Below are 21,087 nucleotides of genomic sequence, written 5' to 3'. Positions count from 1 at the left end.
CAGCTGCATGGCTCACCTGTCTCTGCAGTGAGGCCTGTGGACGTGGCCCTTGTCCAAAAAGGCATAGCAAAGAGAGGTAGATGGCTCTAAACAAAGCACGGAATAGCTCCGGATCGGTGTCCAGGCCATCCTTTTCATTTTGATAATATCTGAAAGACAGAAGTGGGTTCACTGTAGCAGCGTGGAGCAGTGTTAGCTGTGCTCTGGGACTGGAGGTTAAGTAGATTGGTTATGCTGCCTGGAGCGGTCCCTTGCTATTGCTTTGGATGTTGTTGGCTGCAGTTGCTGTAAGCTTCTATGAAACATTCTTGCAATAAAATGCCTTAAGGTGAAAATTTGTCAATTATGAGGTCAAAAATTCCATATTTAAGAACAAAATACATGAGGAGCTTTGGAGATCTTTAGCACTTCCTAGCACCACAAGTGTTTTCCAGCACCATAATGTTACAGTTAATTAGTTTACACTATGTGCAGGATGAATTACAATGTGTTACAGCCTTGACAGAAAGCTCGTATTTTACCAGTAGCATCAGTAAGTAAACAGTCATGACCACCAATGGAAAATATATGGTGTATTTTGTTCAGATTTATAATAATGATTAACACATGATTCACCTTAATGGGTGTCTTTCTTTGAAATGCACAAAGATTAATTTTATGTCAAGGGTAAGCTTGCATGTTCACTGTAAAATGTGCAGAACACAGAAGGAAGTGAATGTTAATGCATCACAAATGATCTTTAACTTCAGTGATGTGTTTAAATGTTGGACGTTTATTGTCAGGCTAATGAGAGAGTCTGAACGTTCTGTATCTATAAAATATATGTCTCTCTATGTAATGCTTTCCAGAGCAGGCAGTTATTGCCTCTGTCAGTTGGCAGGCAGAGCGCTTTACTGCCAAGCTTTTGTATTGCCTAGCTCCTGTGACGCGGGGATCCCTGCTGCACTGATCAGGCAATAGGGCTATAGCCTAGATCCTATTCTTAATTACTCATCTGTAGAGATGCTCATTATTTTCTGTGAGCAGTCAGTCTCTGAAAACCCTCTAAGACACCACGGTCCAGCTGGTGGCTCGCTGGGTGCTTTCTTCTGTTTCTTCTGATCTGCCCCCAAAAAAGACAGCCTAGACAGCCAAATGCTGCCTGCTCCCAACCAGCAACGCAGATCTGAGCAAGCGTTCCCAACAGCTTTCGGCTCTCCAGCTGCTGGGAGTGGGCTAAGGGAGGTGGTGAGATCTTGAAAAACACAGATCTGGCTTCCAGAGGTGCAAAAGTCATTCCTTGCTCCAGGACCGCACTGTTATCTCGTGTGAGGAGCTTTCAGAAAAGTGTCAGTGTGGAACAGAGTGAATTTAAACTGCAATTTTACATTATCCTAATTTGTCAGGGGTTGAAAAAGTTGCTCTCTACTTTTGCCTGGTGTGGGATGATCTGCAGCTCGCAGGAGCACCTGATGCCACTCAAAGGTCAGCTTTCACCCTCAGCAGTGGTTTATGGGATGACAGACGAGATAGATCTGATGAGAAGTCCATTCATTTACTGTACGATTTCACAGAGAAGATACAGACTACAACTGGTAAGGACTTAGGCTGTATTATGGAGTGGCGTATAGGCCAATAGGAGGTAATTTTGGCATTTTTGCTTTTTGAGTAACCCAAGGAGAAAAGACCTTGGAGGAGGAAAACAAGGAGAAAAAACCCAAGAAGAAAAAGACTATGGATACCTTTCTATTACCTTATCTGTATTATAGAGAAGGCCATCTGTGTATTAATACTGTTTGTCTAATGAGGGGGACTTCCAGGGGAAAATTTAGAGCATTTGAAAGATGTTTCTCACCAGTATGGTTTCAAAGAGAAATTTTAATGATTGAAAAAGAATAAACAGTTTATGTTAATACTACAATAAGTCTTTCTTGCTGTTTACCAACTGAGACGTGGTACCATTTAGCTACTGTTAAATAGCTACAGCAGGACCAATTACGTCACGTAAGGTATCAACCTGTAAAACAAGAGGAAAAAACGCTGTATGACAGTGTACTTGCAGTATAAGACATGCAGTGATCCAAAATTCCTATTTACGAACTGAGAACAGAATTGCTTGTGCAATGAGCATCCAGAAAGCAGGCTAAGGTAGTTTGTATTATGTCAGCTGATTCTTCTTTGGAATTCTGTTAATACTATGCTTACCTCTAACAGTGCTCCTTGAAAATAGCACTTTTTGGCAGGCCTGTTTGGATTGCATTTGTAGCATCATGCTTAGCAGCATACAAACATGTATCTTGTTTATAAAGGAAATTAATTTTCAAGATGATACATGTGTGGTAGGTGTACTTAGATGTGATTGCCCCTGAAGTAATTACCTCCCTTTAGTGTTAGTTGTAGTATTGACCCTGTCGTGCTAAGCCTTGTACATACCTAAGCCTAGGAAGACCTTGCTGTTATCAGAAAAGGGAGTGAAAGAGATGGATGATGCTGGAAAGTGGGGCTCCCTCTGGCTAATGAGGCTCTGTGACTCGATGGTCAGTTATGCCACATGCCCAAAGTCTGTGAAATTAAGCACTGATATTTTTAGTCCTGTTCCGGTGACATACCCAGAAAATTATCCCTATGCTCTTATTAACTGAAGAACTTATCTGCCTAGAGGACTTCGGCTGCTTCGTGGTGATTTGTAGGGAAAAAACCCACTAATTTTATTTTCTGAGTTTAACAACAATGGCCTCACTTTTAGTTTTTAAGGGAAATACCTTTTTGCTCTGTGGTTTACAGCACTTGGCAAATGAGGCTGGTAATTACCAGAATTTCTAAATGCAACACTGACAATTGTGAATTATTAATGCTTAATACCCTAAGAATGAAGGTTAGATTAACATCAGCATTTTCGTTCTCTCCAACTTAAGTTTAGTGTTTTGCACCATGTAACTCAGAAGGGATTTTAAAAAGTACCAGTTCCACTTTACAAATTGGGAACCCAAGTCCAGTAAGCCAAAGCTACTTGCTCAAAGCTGAAAGGACAAAGGGAGCAGTGCAGTTCGGGGCTGCAGGCCGCCTGCAGATAGATCCACCTGGTGCTGGAGTACCCAGGGTGGCATCAGGATTTTGTACCATGAACCAGGCACGGAGGGCCCAGTAGGGCTTCGGTATAAATTAGCACTGATTTATGCAAAAGAGAACAGAAGGGATCCACAGTTGACATCAGTCAGCTTTTACACTGCTGCTGACAGGGAATCTATGCAATGGTACGATTGGAAAGGAACGTAGTTGTAAGGCAAGTCAAATTCTCACATGTCATCTAGGACAGAAAAGCCACCACTAGGATAAGCAGTGGCTTCTAAAGGAGTGAAGGCAATACGGAGCCAAAGGGCTAATGGCTTTGCTGACACCAACAAAGTGAGGCTCTTGTTGGCCAGGAGAGGGCAAGTCGTTCCTGCGTTGTCAGCAGGTAAGGGCATTCTGCCAAATAGTCACCTGCAGACTGCATTTAGAGGAAGCTACACCTTCCCGCCCTTGCCCCCAGTGTCCCTCCTAAATCCAGCTGTGGCAAACCTCTGGATTTGCGATCAAGAGAAACCCGAGGTTCGACATTGACTTAACTGTTCCTGAAGTTTCTAGTGGTATGGCATGCAGAAGAGCAGGAACCACCTCAGGTTTTAATCTGGTTATGGAATTGCATCTGATTCCACCTACTTCAATATTTATTAGCTAGATCTTTAACAGAAACCCCTTTCTGAGGAATGAAGTACCAGACAAGCATGCAGGCCTCTGAGGATGACGACCTTTTCCTAGTGAATCGTACCTTATTACTGTTGGGAGCAGCCAGGTTCTGCAGCTCAAACACACTGACTTCTCCTTTACTGTCTCCTACAAGAAGGCAGTCCGTGTTCTTAGCAAAGAGTACAGATGTGAATTTCACTCTTGGGTTGGCAAAGAGAGAGATCACGGGGTTCAAGCTGCAACCCAGCAGAGGCAAGAATTAATAGGTAACACTGCATTTGCCTGAGTGTACTATCATGTAAAGTCTAGCAGTAATGCAGGCCTGATAAATGTTGCATGGTTTACTTTTTATGTTCTAGATTAACTCAAAAACGAAGGAGTGAGGCAGTGTTTTGTTTGGTCTCTACCAGAACAAAAATCCCAGCTGCTACTAACTAAGATGTTCTGGTTGCCTAAAATCTGTCCTACTGCCTAATATGGGGGGCTGTGTGGTTAATATTTTCATTATATGACTAATTTGCTTTTTGCTACCGCAAGATTTGGCAGGCCTCCTACTCCACTGCTGGCTTTGTGCTGTCGTTAATACTAAATGGTACAGACCAGCAGATTAACTAAGCTGTACATGAGATGTACACCTACTTTACAGTAGTGGGAAAACGTGAGCGGTATCTGAACTTCTGACCATCTTACCTTTATAAAAGGTCCAAAGTAGCTCAGTTTTGTTATTTTTCCTTTTAACTATAGAAGTGGTAGAATCTATGATTTCTGTAGCAAAAAAAGCAGTTTTACCCTTTATCAGTTCCATAAGGCATCCAGCTCCTTCTCTTATAATCACAATTCTCTGGTAACTGCCATCTGCTTTTATAAAATGAGTACTTCAAAATGCAATACTTTCAATAACTAAGCAAGCAAATGGCATGGAGCTGTCATGACCTGATAACAATACTGATTAGGCAATAATGTGTAGCCTTTGTGCCATTAAGTTTCAGAACCTTCTTTGAGAAAAGTAATTACTTACGTGCTGACACTAAGATCCCAAATTTCTACTCTGCTTTCATTTGCTGCTGCAAATATGAAGGCTGATTTTGGAGACCACATAATGTCATGAACAAAAGCAGTGGCGGAACTGAAAGTTAGAATGGGCGTCTGTGAATCCTGGTGCCATAAAATAATGCTCCAGTCTGCAGAGCAGCTTAGGAACATGTCAGTGCTGAATGGATTCCAAGCAACTTTGTACACAGGACCCTTGGTGTTTGGGAAGAAACAAAAAAGAACTTTGTGTTATTCTAGAGCTACAGCCTCACAGGATGGTTTTTACTAGTGACGTTTCATGGAAATCCCTGACTGTCCTCTGACCTTAATAGCAAAACCAGCATAGTTTTATGTGTACCCGTAGGAAATTAGGATGCAGCAGATGTGATAAGACAGGAGACATCTTAGGAATAAAAAGCATTCAGCTGATTCTGTCCCTTCACCAGTTGTTAGGAGAAGCTGATGCTGAAAGGGCAGCTTCTTGGATGAAGCAAAGACTTTCAAAAAAAGAGGTGCTGTTAAAGTTCTGCCATCTTTCTCTCAGCGGTAAGACTATTTAGCTGTGGTTTGCAGGACAATCAGATTACTGATTGTTTTCTTAAAATAAAGGCAGAACTAAAGCTTTAAAACAGTTTATGGTACAAGTTCTAATAAATTACTTCAGAAAAAATCCTTATAATGTCGAAAGTAATCCTGTAAGACTGTGATGCTTTATGCTACGGGAATTCATTCCTAATATAAGAAAAGTTTAGTTTTCTTTTGTTGCAGATGTTTTGTTTAGTAAATATAAGCAAAGAAACTATTACATTTGTGAACTTAATTGAACAGTTTCTGTTGTCATTACTTTTTCTATGTATCACTCACCTTATGGCCTCTGTATGTTTTTAGAAACTGCTCATTGCATGAACAAGAACACTGGTGGATATGACCCTCTTCTGTTCCAGCAAGATAAAAATTAGTATCCTGAAAGAAAGGTAAAAGTAGCCTAAGTTGGTTTAATCTATTTATCACTCATCCAAAATTTATAAAGGACTGGATGAGTTTGGCAGTGAAGTCCTCTGAAGAACTAAGGTGGAGGTGCCAGGATGTTGTGTGTTGGGCTGCTTGCATGTGTGCTGCAGAGGTGTATGTGCAGTAGATATAGTGGTGCCAGAATGTATCAGATTTGCTATGTGTGTTCTCCATCTATGCAGAACATATGCTGTGATTTTTGACTCCTGAAAATCTCAGACTTTCTGCGATCCACATGGGCAAACACATGAATTCTTCAAATGCTCTGAGGACAAAATACTCAGCTGGATAGAGAGGAGAAGCACAGCCATCTAAGTCCTAGACTCAGGAGATGTTGAACAGTCAAATTCTCACTGATTTGACCAACACACAGAGGAAAGCCACCCTAGGATCTGGCCCAAAGCAAATGTGAGTAACATAGCTGAAATTATGTAGTTGTTCACATACAGGGATTACTTGCTTGGTTTACCATATCATCCATTTTGGGTAAAACCATTATTAGCTAAGAAGCAATTTGTTTCAGAACTAAATATGCTTTAAATACCAGTGCCAAGTCCCAGGCTAGTGCATATTAAAGTAGCTCCAGCTGAGGATCTCACCCCTGCTGCATAGTTAGCCAGGATGGACTTTCTGAGCCTACCTTTGGATGGAAGTCAAAGCACATTCCAGCTGCCTGTTGAGATATCAGAGCTTCACTTTTCCTTTCTTTCTCACCTGGTAGTTTTTTCTTCTCACTTTCTGTTCGCTTTATTTTTATCAGATCTGTGCAAATAGCAAGAGTTTTTGTCAAACAGGTATGTGACAGTGCTATGAATAACTCATACTTCTTTGGAATGCTCAACGGCTCTTAAATGTTTTGTGTATGATAACTGGTATAAAGAATGTCGCCTGAAATAAAATGAAGCAATTTCTGGTATTATCATTCTGCAGAAAAGCTGCAGGGGAAAATGCTTACCAGTGCAATCTAGTCTTTTCTGTATAAGCCACTCGGTTATTCGGCCATCTGCTGAGATACAGATTAATCTCTCTTTTTTGCCATCTCCTGTTGCACCTCTGTCCTGTTCCACCCACCTCAGTTGCCATACAGGACCTGTATGTTTATTTGAGGATTCACTGGGACAAAAGGTGCATGTGATAAATCGTATATGAACAAAGACAAGACAATATATTTGAAAAATAATTAATCTTCCATTTTGTAATGAACGTCAAGTCTTATGACAGAAATATTCTTTAGCTTTTCTTTAAAAAAAAAAAAAGAAATCTGAACATTGGCTGTTTTCTCCAGGAAAATTTTTCTTTTATCAAACATGTTTGATATTTAGTTTCAGGGCACTGTTTATGTGCTGACACACCTTTCGTTGATACCTGAATCATGAAATCAATCTGCACCTTGTAGGAGAGTGCCCTAGACCTGGAGAGCTGCCCTTAGGGCAAATGTCTCCCTGATCACCCCCTCTCATTTTCTTCTTAATTCCTGCTTATCCCTCACCTATTCTGATGTTCTATCCATTTTTGGCAAGTGGAATCAGTGAGAAAACACCAAAAGCTACCACTGGTCGCCCATAAGGATTTATTATCTGGGGCAGGATTGTCCTAGTTAGTTAGTACATGGAGTATAAAATGGTATGTGGTGGTAACTTGCTGCATTTTCTTAAAAAGTCAGAGCATAGTATTCATTTGTTTCACCTTTCCAATGTGGGGAACTCACTTTGTATGCACAGCAACAGTGCAGAGAGTTTCATACCCCAAATAAGGACCAGTGGTGTTAAAGTAATGTAGGCATTTACTGGCAGAAATAAGAATAGAGAATGATGGCAGTGCAGAGGGAGAATGGCAGTGTCTGAGGATTTGGGTGTATCAGTGTGAATAGGTGGATGGGAAAAGTCTGGTTGGCCCACTCTGGCCCTTCCAGGCATTCATGCACTATCATAAATTTTTGTGTTTGCAGTTTTGCTCCAGAAACTTCTAGTATTTGAGAGTATTGTTTATGTAGGCATTTCCAGTCAAAACTGGAAGATACTGACAAAAGTTGGAAATGAAAAAATTGTGCAACATCCCTGAGCATTCACAAGCCTTACTTATCAAGACTGTTACTATTCCCTCAGCTTCTTAGTTGTGGATATTCTTTTATTTGTTATTTGCTAAGACATGACCAAGGTGGAGAAGACAGGAAATCGTAGCCTTACCTGCTGTCCAAAAGTGCAGCGTCGTTACAACTCCGTACATCATAGATTGCGACAGAACCATTGTACATTCCAACTGCTAAGAGATTTGGGCTTGCCATAGAAAAATCCAAAGCAGTAACACCATGCTCACACTGGAAAATACGCTCTGGCCACTGACCAGTAGAAAAATACAAGAACATTTTAAATTAGTTTCTTAATTTACCTTGGTCTTCTCAACACTGGATACTAAATTGCCAGGCTCTGCTGAAAAATTCAAGTGCTGATGACCATAGTGACTACTGCTAGACAGAAATTAGGTACTATATTCTAAATGGTTCAGTTTATTTCTCACTGCAACTGATAAAATTAGGAAAAAATAAAGATTATGCAGAAATATGACACTGTAAAATAGGTCAGATGGGCCTACTCCAAACCAAATGCCTAAAAATCAAGTTCCCTAAGTTTCAGCTATATGAGTACAGTGTGGGGGTTTTGTTTGGTTTTTTGTTTTTTGGGGTTTTTTTTTCTTTTTAAAACAAACTTGGCATTTTGGAAAATTTTTCCAGTTGTTTTCTATCTTGTAATGTGGAGGTAAGTACCTTTCCAATTACAGAAACTTATCTGAAGATAAAATGCGATCTAATGTACTTCAGGTAATCTGTAAACTGCTATTTTCATGTCATTTCTCTATGTAACCAAAGACCTGATTCAGCTCTGTTATAAGATTAAATCCTTAAAGTCACTGCACCGAGCTCTTGAAATAGGAAACAGTAGAGTGTTAGTTTGCAAAGAACTGTATTTCAGTGTGCATGCCAGACCTTATTTCTTAATGTTAGGCACTTGAGGACTATGGCGATATCAGGGAATCACAAGAGTATTTGATTGTTGTTGACGTGATAAATATGCATCAAAGACTTGACTCTGTGTGATTTAAATTAGTCTAATACACGCTTTTGGGCAAGTCAAGTTTGTAGAACAAATAAAACTAAAGTTGTGTAATTTGATGGCAATCAGGTGATTTTTACTGTGTCACTTTGTAAGAGATTTCCAAGATTTTTAAAAAAAATGGCTAGTTTAAAAAGGATCACTTTTTAGATGGATATGTAAAGATGTAAATGTTACATCTATGAAATCTACCATCTTTTTGACAGTATTATGAGAAGTTAGATTAGATAATTATATTTAATTATATACTTTTTATTTTTTTCCTTCAGCCTAACAGAATTTCATGGTACAACAGAAAATGGATTGGAAAGGATAATCCTTAACTTTAAAATACAGATGTTCTCTGTAATGAGAGTTTGGAAGTATTGAACAAACGGTCTATACATTTTGAAAAACAAAAGGTACATGGATTTATTTTCACAGTTGCTGTGCTCAAGACTTTTCCAGTCTAAAAAACAATTTCTGCACACCTGGGTCTACCCACAGTAATAATGAACCAGATTTACAGTCTTGGGTAGGTCGCCCTAGGGTTTGGAAATGGGATACAGAGGTCTGCATTGCTAAGTTGCCTAGCATAGACTGGTACTACCTGAGAGTTGTAACCATCTGTTAGTTGTTTGGTGGCCTGTGTGCAATGAGTTTAGTTCCTGTGAACAGATGTCCGTGTTACCAAACCACCAGCACAGTCAGCACCTCTGTTGGAAGTGTCAACTGAGAGGACAGACAGGCACAGAAACTAAACTGCTTCTTACAGGCCCTTCCTTTGGGTCAAGATTTAAGCACATTGCTGGGTACTGCAGTCAGAATCAATTTTCCAGAAATGTGTGGTTTGGGCTAGCAAATTCAACCTTACTGGCTAGATCTTGCTTTTTGAAAGAGGAAGAGGGAAATAAATAAAGCAGAAATAGTATAGCAGAAAAATGCATTGAAGAAAAAGAAAGAAAACAAACTGGCTGCTCGTTACCATGGGGTTCTTCAATGACCAACAGCAAGCCAAGCCTTTCTTCTGTTCTTTAAAATCAAACGCTCCATAACCAACAGCTAAAAGATCCTAAAAGCACAGATTAAGAGATATATCACAGTTTAACTTGAAGTTCAGTTGTATATTTTTAAAAGGCAACCTTCTGCTAACAGTGACTCTCAGTGCAAAGTCTGGAAAAATGATGCTCATGTCATATGCAAGTAGAAAAACACACAAGAAGAACAGAATTTCAGAATTTCTAGAACACTGGAAGCTGGTTGAACTAAAAGTGCATTCATAGTCACTATCAGCTGTGTTTGCAATCCCCCCTCCCTGGCCATCATAAAAATATGTCCCTTTCCAGAGACGAATATACATTATTCTATAACCATATTTTAATGTGCAGTATTTAATGGATTACATAATAATATTTCTACTTTTCTCTCTCAACGTTAGCTGTAAAAGGAGCTTCAGTGACCACCTCAAACTCCTAGCTTTTAGCTCTCTACAGTGGGGTCCAATGAATTCCATTAATTCCTTTCCATAAGTAGAAGTAAGAAACAGCAGCAAGACTTTAGTCTTCAACTCCGTTAATTTTTTTTTCCTACACACAACAAGTAGTTCGTGAAACTAACACTTCAACACTTTATTGTTTGCCCTATAATTCTAAGACTGAAGTCTACAAATGTGTCCAACTTTATAATATCTGGGGATCTGGTGTACTAACAGCATGAAATGGTCTTTATTTTCCCTCTTTTTTTTTTCCTTAGGGCAACCTTACAGGTTTTATGTTTCTCATCCTCACCTGCTTTTTACCTTCCTTCCATTCATTATTTTTGTTGTGGCTAGAAGAGAGCTCCATTGGAAAAACTGAGCCTTACATTACTTTGAAAGTGGAGATGTCTGAGTCATTGTCACCTCCACTGAAACTGAATTAAATAAATTTGGGCCAGCTGCTCAGAAATCTGTGCCTGTTGTTATGCATCTTATCCTTAAAGTGTGATGAATGCTGCTTTCTTGGGATATTACTGTTAGAAACAAAGATGTGGTATCTAAACTATCATGAATAAACTCCGTCAATGGTGATAAAGTTTAGTAGTAGGGGTTTAAATTTCAACTTCCAATTCTATAACAGACCAAGTCTATTATCTTAACATTGTTGTTCAGCTGACTGCCCATTGTAAACTGGACCAATTAAATTAAATTCTGGACCGATTAAAGTTATCATGATACATTTGTAGGAAAAGCCTAGCGCAGCTCTCCAACCTGTAGAATAATGTAGCAATATTGTTACATGGAAGGACAAAATACAGAGAGTGGCATGCAAAGACAACCTACCTGACTGTAGGGATGAATCCATCTCTCTGAGATCCCTCCCAACAAAGTATATCAAAATCAGGAGTTTATTTACACCAACAATTGTTTATACCATTTTGTAAACACCTTAGAAGAAGCGATTTGTTAACTCACTGGGTTTACTTTGCTCCAAACCATACTGCTCACACTGTGACCGTTAGTTAAATCACATACATATGACCACAGCCGTTCCAATCTGGGAGGTACAATTTCTTCTGGAGTTTTATTTAGACCTGACAGAATTGATGGATCGATGAATGCTTCCTTCTGCTCTTCCTTATCCTTCTTTTCCTTGTCATGCTTTTCCTGTTTAGCTTCTTTCACGGCTGCTACTGTACCACTAGTGTCTGATGTAACATTGGGATCTAAAATGCACAAATATGGTAGAGTCTGAGTAGTAACATTTCACTTATCTAACTCCAGTCATTCACATCAGAAGAAAAATTTGCCCTTTCAGCAAATATTTTGCAGGAAAAAAAATGAAGTAAAGATTTGAGGAATTAAGACATCCTAACTTCTAAAACTGTGGCTAAAATGTTGATAGGGACATAGAAGATGGCTGCATCAGGCTGTAGCGTGCCAGTTATGCTCCAGGTGTTTAATGAGTGGATTTAGCTACCCAGCAACAAGTTATGAATTTATGTCCACCCCCCACCAGGAATGTTTCTAATCTCTTGTATTTAAAAATTTGTTTAAACAGGGATTTTTTCAAGTTGGATACCAAATTTTAAAGAGCCACATGTACGCATTGATGCTGTAACACCGTAGCTAAGTTACATGGTGCTGTAGTAAGTTGCTCATTACTTGGGAAACTTAAGTGTAGAGCATATTTTTAGACTGCATTTGCTAAGTATTTTTTTGTTTACTCACCCCTTTATTTTATGTAATGTGCAAATCATAAATTGATCTCAGATCACTGTTAACAAAATAAGAACACAGTAACTGCCATATTGTCAGAACAAAAGTCCTCCTGGCCAGTATCATGCTCCAGCTGTAGCTGGTTTCTGAAGAGTGACAGAATATAACAGGTTCATTGCCTGAGAAACTGAAACTCTCTATGACACAAAGAGGTACAATCCAGTAAAAGCCGTGTGCATCTGCCTTTTCTTTTTTTTTAATCCCTGTGTTAACTTGGAACTCCTGTAAAAGGTAAAATACTACTTAGCACTTGAGTCCAGGTAATGCCTCTTACAGTTTGCAGTGAATGTACCTTATGTTAGACACTGAACATCTATCAAGCTAAAACGTCTGTTTACCATCAGTCTCCTTATAAAATAAATTTTAAAAATCTGTAGAAGACGTTCCAATGCAAAAAATGCTTGGAGAAGTGGCAGAATTAATCTGTATCTTAACTGTCAGGAAACAAGTTTGACTAATATTTTGAGTAAGTCTCAGTTTGTGGTGATAAAGGGAGATGAGCCAGCTCAGAACTCATTTATTCAATTCTTCCACCAAGTATGGTAGGTATGTCTGTTAAAGTGAATGTAAAACTGCAAAGTTCATGTTGACATCTCATAAACTCTCCTTTCCTTTGTCTATTTCTTAAATGACTTGTCGTCTGTAAAGACATTCAATGAGGGACATAACTCCATGACTTTCAACAGCATGCAAAGCCTTGTGCTGAAAACAGGGCAGCCAATAAGAAACAAACCTGTAAGGACAGGAAACTGCCGATAAGCTGCAAGTTTGGGTTGAAAAATATTCTCCATTAGAATCCTCTCCATGAAAAATAAATCCTGCTGAAAGTTTTCTGATGTTAATACAGCTTCTGAATGGCATTCCTCCTCTTCGTGGATTCTGGCAAGAACAGCACTTTCCAAAATCATTGTAGAAGAAGTTGTGCTGCCTGACAACAGATAAATGGGAAAAAACAGTTTTAACATGATAATACTTTGCACACAAAGGTCAAGGGGATAAGAAGTCTCCTCCTCCTCCACCTGCAAAAAGCATAGAAGAATCTATCATCATCAAAAAATACTTCCGCTATTAATTTTTTCTTGCTTTAATTTTGTTTTCTTTTATTGCTCAAATACTCAGTATGATGAGATACTTCTGGAATTTTTCACAATTGGTGTTTTGCTTCTACTGTCCTAAGTAAGTTAGTACCAGCAAACTTTGTCGCTGACTATTTATTTAAGATCATTTAAGATGGCATTGTACAGAAAAGGTCTCGATGCAGACCTGTCCAAGATTCCTTAGCAAACTCTCTTTCAAGTGCCAGACGGGCAGACCAAACATTTTCTTCATGTAGTTTTCACCACACAACATAGTGACATGCATGACGAAAACACAGCAGAAATGTAAACCTGGAAAAATGTTACCTCTGTCAGAAGAGACAGACATAGTCCGATCGTGCTCTTTAGTTCTATGAGATTTGCTGCTTTTCCCAGTTGTGGTTCTGCTACCTTCTGCTTTTGATGTAGGTTCTATTTCTGATATGTGAAACGAATCGTACAAGTCCCAGGAAGTGACCATCATCCCTAGAAATGAATTACACTGTATTATACAAGTCTCTTGTTTTGGTACATTATTATAAAGGACTACGTACAGATGAGCAAAGATTTACTTTTTGTGCCACACTCCCAGCTGTTTGGCAGAGGGGCTTTGAAACCAACTGAGGGTCGGACAAGGCTGTAGCAACAGCTGTTGTGTGATTGCAGCAGCTGCATCAGGGTCTTCCGGGTGTGTGGCTTCCCTTCAGGAGGGCCACCTCCTAGTGAGACAATGCTCCGTGACCTTGTCTTTGTGTGCTCAGCTTTTCAAACATGAGTTGGAATGAGCCCTGCTGATGCTCAAGGCACACAAAAAAGGGGAAGATATGTTTTCAAATGAGATTAATATCTATTTTACTTCTTTTTTTTTTTCACTCATTTTACATACACTAATGAACACAAAGGAAAAATGTTTGGAACAGCATTCCCCATAGTTTTCTTTGGCCTCCTACACAAAAAAAAATGTCCATAGTGAGGCAAAGCTCAGCACACGCATCTAAAACCTAGATATTCCTCTATAATTTTTTTAGAGCATTGAGGTTGAACATTTTGTAAAATTGCATCTATCTTGTGAGAATGCCAAGATTTTCTGCTTTTCCCAAGATTTTAAATCTCATAACAGAGGTTCTCTTCTTTGCATTATGGCAAATAGAAATAGAAACCAGCGTCACTGACAAGTTAAGGGGAAAAAAGGGAACTGTGTCCTTTCATATTTCAAGAGCATAGCTGAGTATTAGGTGAAGTTCTGCCTCCTAAGAAGCATGCTCTGCTTGCAAAGTGCTGAGGCAGGCAGGACACGGCAGCTCTCAGCTAGCGTAATGAATATTTTATTGCAATGGCTACAGTGTACTAGTACCAATGTTCAAGTTTTAGGAGGGGCAGAAAAGGCCACCACAAATCACACTAGCCTGTCTTAACTTAAAGCTCTGGAAGTGAGAGTTGAGGAAACATCTTCTCCTGCTTAGAGATGGAAGAAAGAAAAAAACTCTTTCCTACCTGTGTGGGAAGTCTTCTGAGGTCCCATGATCTAGCTGTATGCTAGAGTTTTCACAAATAAATATTTAATAACTAAACTAAATGTAATAATAAAACCAACTGCCAAGGGTACAATGTAGTAAATGAGAGCCCGTTCTTATTAAATACCCTTTCCTATATGGTACTCAGAAAGTTTACCTTTATCTTCCATGATGATTTTGTCACATTGCACTTCCTTGTTCTTTGCGGCTCCATTAATGGTTTGCATCATTTTTTCTACAAAGCGATCATTACCAGGTCTATTTGTGCAAATGTCAACATAAATCCTATTCCGCTCCCTTGGGGAAAAAAAAAAAGTGTATATTGACTTTCTGAAAAACATTTGCATTCAACTTCTCAGTGTATTTAACCACAAGTTGAACAGGAGAGAATACTCCATGTCATAAATTTACTGCTCGGGTTTTTTTGGATTGCTAGGTTTTATTTCACTCTACGTATCATCTTTCAGCAGCTTTCTGAGCTTGTGATGCTGTTCTAAACCAGAAATGGCCTGCAGAGGTAGGCATCAGCAAAAATCCCTACTCCAGCTACCTTTGCACTTCAGTGGAATTCAGAGTAGTTCAGAAATACGTAGCTCTCATCACTTGGGAGTGAAAGGCAGTGCATCCAAGAGACAAAAATGAAACTAGTACATTTCTGTTTCATCCAGCCCTCAGGTTCTGTAGGAATGGTCAGTGGGAATTGTGAAACTTTTTCTATTATTTTGGTTTCAATATTCTAACAGCAGACATAGATTATACCCCGCCTTAGTCCACCAACAGGTTGCTGTGCTCAGGAAGAGTCACTGTCTGTTCCTATACAGTTGGCAATATGTGCTGTGTACACCAGCTAAGTCTGATTCATAGGATGCTCTTCCTCTTCCTTCTTCCCCAAAATCACACCAGTGTGATTCACAGACAGTGGGGGTTGGAGTCCTACCATGAACTTTGTGTGTATACTAGCAGAAAACACTCACTTATCTAAGTTGTTTGACTTGCCAGCTGCAGTACACTGCATCTCAGGCTTTGGGGCTTACGTCTACAAAAGCTGTGTGACAAGTCTAATAGTCTGACGTTCGTCATGCAGAGAACTTTGCTGCATTCTGTCCCAGTCAGCTCCTGGGAGTAAGCCAAAAAACTATGCGTTCTGGGTTAACTCCCTACCAAAGTTCATGGTAGTCCAGAGAGGACATTCTGAAGTGGAAACACTCTAGATGCAACTAAGGGGAGGGCACAATATTTTAACAGGCAAGGTCACTTGCGGTGGGGTGAGGTTTCTTCTAGCTAGAAGCACTGTGAAGATCTTCACAGGAAGCCAAGGCCTGCCTAGTTAGTTTATGTCTTTGTTATAAATAAATGATTAGCTGTAAAGCTACACACAAGAATCAATGCAGAGGTTTGCAATTTCTTACTGTTTTCATTAAAATTAAATCGTGTAATTCATGTATACCACACTTCTCCATCTTCTCTTTCTCCCATCCTCTGTGTGTTCTCGTCACCATCCCCTGCTTTTGCTAATCTGCCTTAATTTATCAGTGAAAGAGGGTATGAATTTGATCAACAAGATGGAGTTGTAAGGAATTTAGGCTGTCTTGTCAAAAGAGAGACTCAAACCCAATATGGCTTTAAACAAAGGTGAAAAGACAAATTGTAGTAGTCAGAACACTGAACCTACGTGTGAGCAGCCTGTTCAGGACTTTGCGATCAGCAGAAATTGGGTGTGCTGAGCATACTACATGCATGTACACAACTACCGATATACATACAGAACTCTTCCAGCATCTTCTGATTCTACAGACACCACAACAGATGGCATATCCAATATCCAGACAGTTTCCGTCTCTGTGAGGTAAAGATCCACTCTCCTGTCTAAGTCTGCTTTTGTCAGTTCTTCTTTTATCTCCTCTTGCCTCACCTGCACATCTGAAAAATTATATGAGGTTAACAAGCGAGACCTTTTCTGCTCTGAATTTAAAAGAAGACAAATTAATTCTAAAAGTATTGTAACGATCAGGAGCCAAAACTTGTGAGGCACTGAGTTCCTTTGAAGTGCTGGGCATCTCACATCCACTGACTGCAGTGTCTCACAAATCACAGCGCTCCAAAGAACAGTTTAAATCTGTAATTATACAGTGTATGTTCTTTACCAGATAAGCTAACAGTTGTGTCTCGTCGAGAGCCAGGTTCTACTATTTCATCTAGTATGGACTCAGTTGTTGATGCGTTTGATATAGAAGTACTGCTGCTTCCATATGTCCTTCAGTAACAAAGAAATAAGCAGAAATAGAATGTGAGTCCAGATGTCAGTTAGCAAAGCACTACAAAAATAGCAGTGTTGTTATCAGGATAAACCACAGAAGACTGTAAGAGCACATACAGTGATGCTTGCATTGTAAAAGAAGTCATAGAATGCTTAGGAAAGAAAATAATGAAATGGTTTGAAAAAGACTTAAAAAGGAAGAATTCCTCTGACAGCATATCCTGAGGCATTAAATAGCTGATGGAAAAGAAGCTATTGAGCTCTCAGATTCATTCTTAGCATATAATAACGTGAAGTGTTGGCTACCTACTGTGTGATAACGCATACCCACAGATAGCACTGTTCTCAACCAGAATTTAGATCCTTTGGTGCTTTGCATGTGCTTCTGAAATGTCTCTGAAATGCACAAGAAACTCATTTGAAGGGATTAGCTTGTTAAAAAGAATAGGTAATGTTCATAGAGGGGATAGCTGTGATGATAACTAGAAGTAAAACTCAAAACTTAGGTACAGTTGGGAGGTTTGTCAGCAGATTTTCTCTTCCTCAAAAGCTAAGTGTGAGCAACTATAAATATACCAAAGGCATTTGAAAAAGACAATTTTAAAGATTTGTATTTAAAACTGAAGTTAAATAATTTCATTTTGTCTTTTAAATGAAGAGCTCTTGTCTCCAAAAAGAATGCGTTTATTTTTCAGGAGATACTTTGTATTTTTAAGTCATATTTTTGTGTATATTTGCTCCTGGTTAATATCCCTACCTCTGGGATTATCCTTTATAATAGCCAGCCTAGGAAACATAACAAAAAGATAGTTCTCAAAGAGCAATCTCTTCTTTTCAGAAATCACAAGGGCATTAACTTTGCCAAAGAAAACAGTAAATAATGCTTTTCTTTAACTCGTATTTTTTTTCCAGTGCTGACTTTACTAGTCTTTTAGTCCCTTTGATTAAATAAATAGCATCTCCTCTCCATACAATTCGAATGTGTACACACCATTTGATAAAGTGATGTGGTTCATTATTTTTCATTTTAAACACAAATAGTTATTTGCCTTCTTTTGCATGACTTAATTGGTCAGCCCGAAGATAAAATGGCTCAAGCCCATTGACTTTGTTTATTCCCTCTCTACTGAAGGTTTGTAAATGAAAGCTAGTAAGTAGTGAAACGTAATTTAGCAGTTTTAACTCAAAAGTTTTTGTATAAGAACATTTTTTGAAATGGATGCACATAGTCACGCAGAGGTAACTTGCTTAAATTAGTTTAAAAAAGAGGATTCTTATTATGTTAATAATATTTTGATATTTGAACTGAGTCAAGTTTGTAAAAAGGGTTGTCTGTACTTAGTAAGTACCATTAAAACAGACAAAATACTTTAAAATAAATTTGTAACTCTTCAGTGAAACCAGGCCTTTTGTTTCCACAGCATTTTTCCATACCCACAGCTAAGCAGGTATTGACATATTCCAGTTTTTGAAAAAACAAGCTTGGGAAAGGCAGAGAGCACCTGAAGTAGCTACAGGGAGTATATTAATGAGCTGCAAATGCCCCTTCTCAGCTGTACAGCCTTGCTCAGACAATCAGAACACAACCTCCTCTACCTTTAAGACAGTGTTTTGTCACACATCTGTATAGGTTCTATCATAACTTTGAAGGCAGGCCTAACCACTACAAAACCTACAGTTTGGATGTCTGCATTTTTGAACTGTGAGGTACTCATTACCATCTCTAAAAATGGTCCATTCTGGTATGTTACGTAAAAAGATGTGGTTTAGGAAGGAGAATTTGAATAAAATTAGAAATATCACAGCAGTGTGTGCTGCAGTCTGCTTTCACCTCTATGTATTGGCATTTCAGCAGTAGTTCTGACATAGTCAGTCACAAGTACTGACAAATTCCATTTATTCTATTTGTTACTATTCCTCAAATTTTAAATGATGACTATGACCAGCAAGTTTCTGTATTTTGATAACAGAGTATAATTATTAGCCCTGCACAATTATTCCAGCTCCTAACCTCTCTGAAGAGCAGATGTGTGGCCGCTGCAGGGTAGGTACCCTGTGAGACATGATTTAAGAGACAGCATATTGACTTACCTTGAGAACGAACCTAAACTAGCATTCGCTCCTGATGGTTGATGCATGGAAAAAGAAGAGAGAAAAACAGATCCTGTGGCCCCAAAGTAAGCACTTGATGCTAAGAGCTTGCCTTGCCTGGGTACAACAGTATTTGGATCTGAATGGAAGAGTGGATGGGGTGTCACATCCTTTCCTTCCTCATCAAAAACCTGAAGAAATATTTAAATAATTACAATAGTTTCACTGTGTTCCTGAAACAAGCGACAGCGATGACACGTGCAACATTTTATCTCATCTGGAACAAAAAGAAGATCCTGATCCAGGCAGGAACCTGACAGAACTGATAGGTAACCCCTCTGTGCAAATGATGCCTAATATACACCAGGACAGGGGCGAGGGGGTTTACATTGCTGCTTTCCCTTTAGGGTTCAGCCTTGAGAGGGCTGTCACCTTTGCCCGGGACTTCTTTGGAACTCCCTTTATAGAAATGGCTGCAAAATACCTGGAAAAACTATGTTCGTCTCACTATCAGAGCCACTTCTCCTTCTTGGTCAACCCCGTTGTCTTTTCTGGCTTATTTATTCTATAATGACTACCAAGAGTGGCTTATTGACTGTAACTATTCATGTCAAATTAACAGTACAGCAAAAGCAGTGAGAGAAGCAATTATGCATCTTTTTTTATTATACTGCTCAAAATTTTTTATTGTAAGAAGGTATTCAGTAAGGTCTTTAAACACCTCTCAGATTATGTTATGGGAATCTTCTGTTCTTTAGGTAAAGACATACAGGTGCTACAGTCAACATATCTCATGTAGATTTGAAAGCAAGTAGTTCTCAGATTAGGAGCAGAACTGTTGCTCTGATTTTTTTTTATTCTTGCAGATTGTTTTTGGACACTAGTCATCATCATTTCAGAATGGATTAAGCTCTTGGACCATCTTCTTTCTCTACAGCTCTTCAACTTCAGACACACCTTTTCTTTCCTCCTCCTTCTTCCACTTCCTTTCTGACAACTTTTTACATCTGCAATAACTCACATTTAAAACTTTTTAGTAATAGCATAAATGGCTTCTCACCCGTATGGCATACTTGTTACCCGCAAGAGAGCCCCTGTCCACAGCTTTGCCGTCAGAAGTTGTGGATTGACTTCTGCAACTTGCTGCTCTATTTGCGTAGATGCCACTTATGATGCTCGCTCGTCTTTGGCTACCAGAACTTGCTCCTGATCCTTGCCTTACCCTGAAATCAGCCATAGAAGTTTTGTTTCAATCAACAAAATACAACCAACCAACCAACCAAATACAACCACCAAATTACTTGTCCCTTAACTTCCATGAATGGTTTAAAAGATTTAAACCATTCAGTGTGATAATTCCTTCAGAAAATCTCCGTTCAGCTTCTAAGGAGGCTTTTTAAAGCGGTGATAGGAGGAGCGAGGTGGACAGGGGTGGGGGCAATGCCTGCTCTAAAATAAAAGCCTAAAAGACATTTTACTGGTATCTGGTTTTCTGGGGCTAAGCTTACAAACGGTAACTGATGTGGCAATAAAGGGGCAAGAGATGCAGCCTGTGGCTGCCTGCGGGACCGGTTACACCGTCACGCTGTCGCGCACTGCCGCTGGCTGCCCGCTCAGACCGGGACACCGGCGGGAGCCCGCCCGCGTCTCTCTCTCTCCCTCCCTTCTTCCCGGCCTGCCCCTGCCCCTGCCCGCCGGCCCGCCGTGTCTGGAGCCGCCTGAGGGGGAGCCGCCTGAGAGAGAGCCGCGCGGCAGGCCCCGAGCCGGGACAGCCCTTGCGCGGGCTGCCCGCGGGGAAAGCGCTGCCGGGGACCCCCCGCACCCCCGGCCACTCACGGGGGAGGCCGCCGGCCGCCGCCGGGGCCCTGCATGGCGACGACGCTCGGCCGGGGCAGCGCGTCGCGCGGTAACCATGGCGGCGCGCCCCAAGACGCGGCCCGGGGATTGGCTGCCAAGGACGACGCCGCCGATAGGTCGGGCCGCGGCGCGCGGGCCGCGCTCTCCCCCGCGTCCGCCCGCCTGAGGAGGGACTCGCGTCTCACCGCGGGGCCGC

The 21,087-nt window shown here is 40.1% G+C and overlaps 1 protein-coding gene across 2 annotated transcripts; it reads right to left on the bottom strand.

Annotated features, from left to right (window-relative positions):
• Positions 1 to 1,839: 1,839 nt before the first annotated feature.
• On the bottom strand, positions 1,840 to 20,931 carry DNAI4 (dynein axonemal intermediate chain 4). Of its 2 annotated transcripts, XM_076339987.1 has the most exons (17): positions 20,871 to 20,931; positions 20,095 to 20,257; positions 19,035 to 19,225; positions 16,831 to 16,940; positions 16,450 to 16,606; positions 14,844 to 14,983; positions 13,500 to 13,658; positions 12,830 to 13,024; positions 11,293 to 11,543; positions 9,826 to 9,912; positions 7,938 to 8,089; positions 6,707 to 6,864; positions 6,392 to 6,513; positions 5,605 to 5,703; positions 4,727 to 4,953; positions 3,791 to 3,944; positions 1,840 to 1,996 (listed from the first exon to the last, which is right to left on the bottom strand). In XM_076339987.1, exons 1-17 carry the CDS (start codon positions 20,903 to 20,905, stop codon positions 1,952 to 1,954), a joined length of 2,445 nt encoding a protein of 814 aa, XP_076196102.1. In that variant the 5' UTR covers positions 20,906 to 20,931; the 3' UTR covers positions 1,840 to 1,951. The 2 variants fall into 2 exon arrangements, with proteins under 2 accessions (XP_076196102.1, XP_076196103.1); XM_076339988.1 differs by lacking the exon at positions 3,791 to 3,944 and having other exon boundaries at positions 1,949 to 1,996.
• Positions 20,932 to 21,087: the final 156 nt, after the last annotated feature.

This window comes from Aptenodytes patagonicus, chromosome 5 (assembly GCF_965638725.1).
Source record: "Aptenodytes patagonicus chromosome 5, bAptPat1.pri.cur, whole genome shotgun sequence".
In the NCBI taxonomy this organism is placed as follows: Eukaryota; Metazoa; Chordata; class Aves; order Sphenisciformes; family Spheniscidae; genus Aptenodytes; species Aptenodytes patagonicus.
Note: the sequence above shows the minus strand (reverse complement) of the source record. Positions and strands in the feature narration are given on the sequence as shown.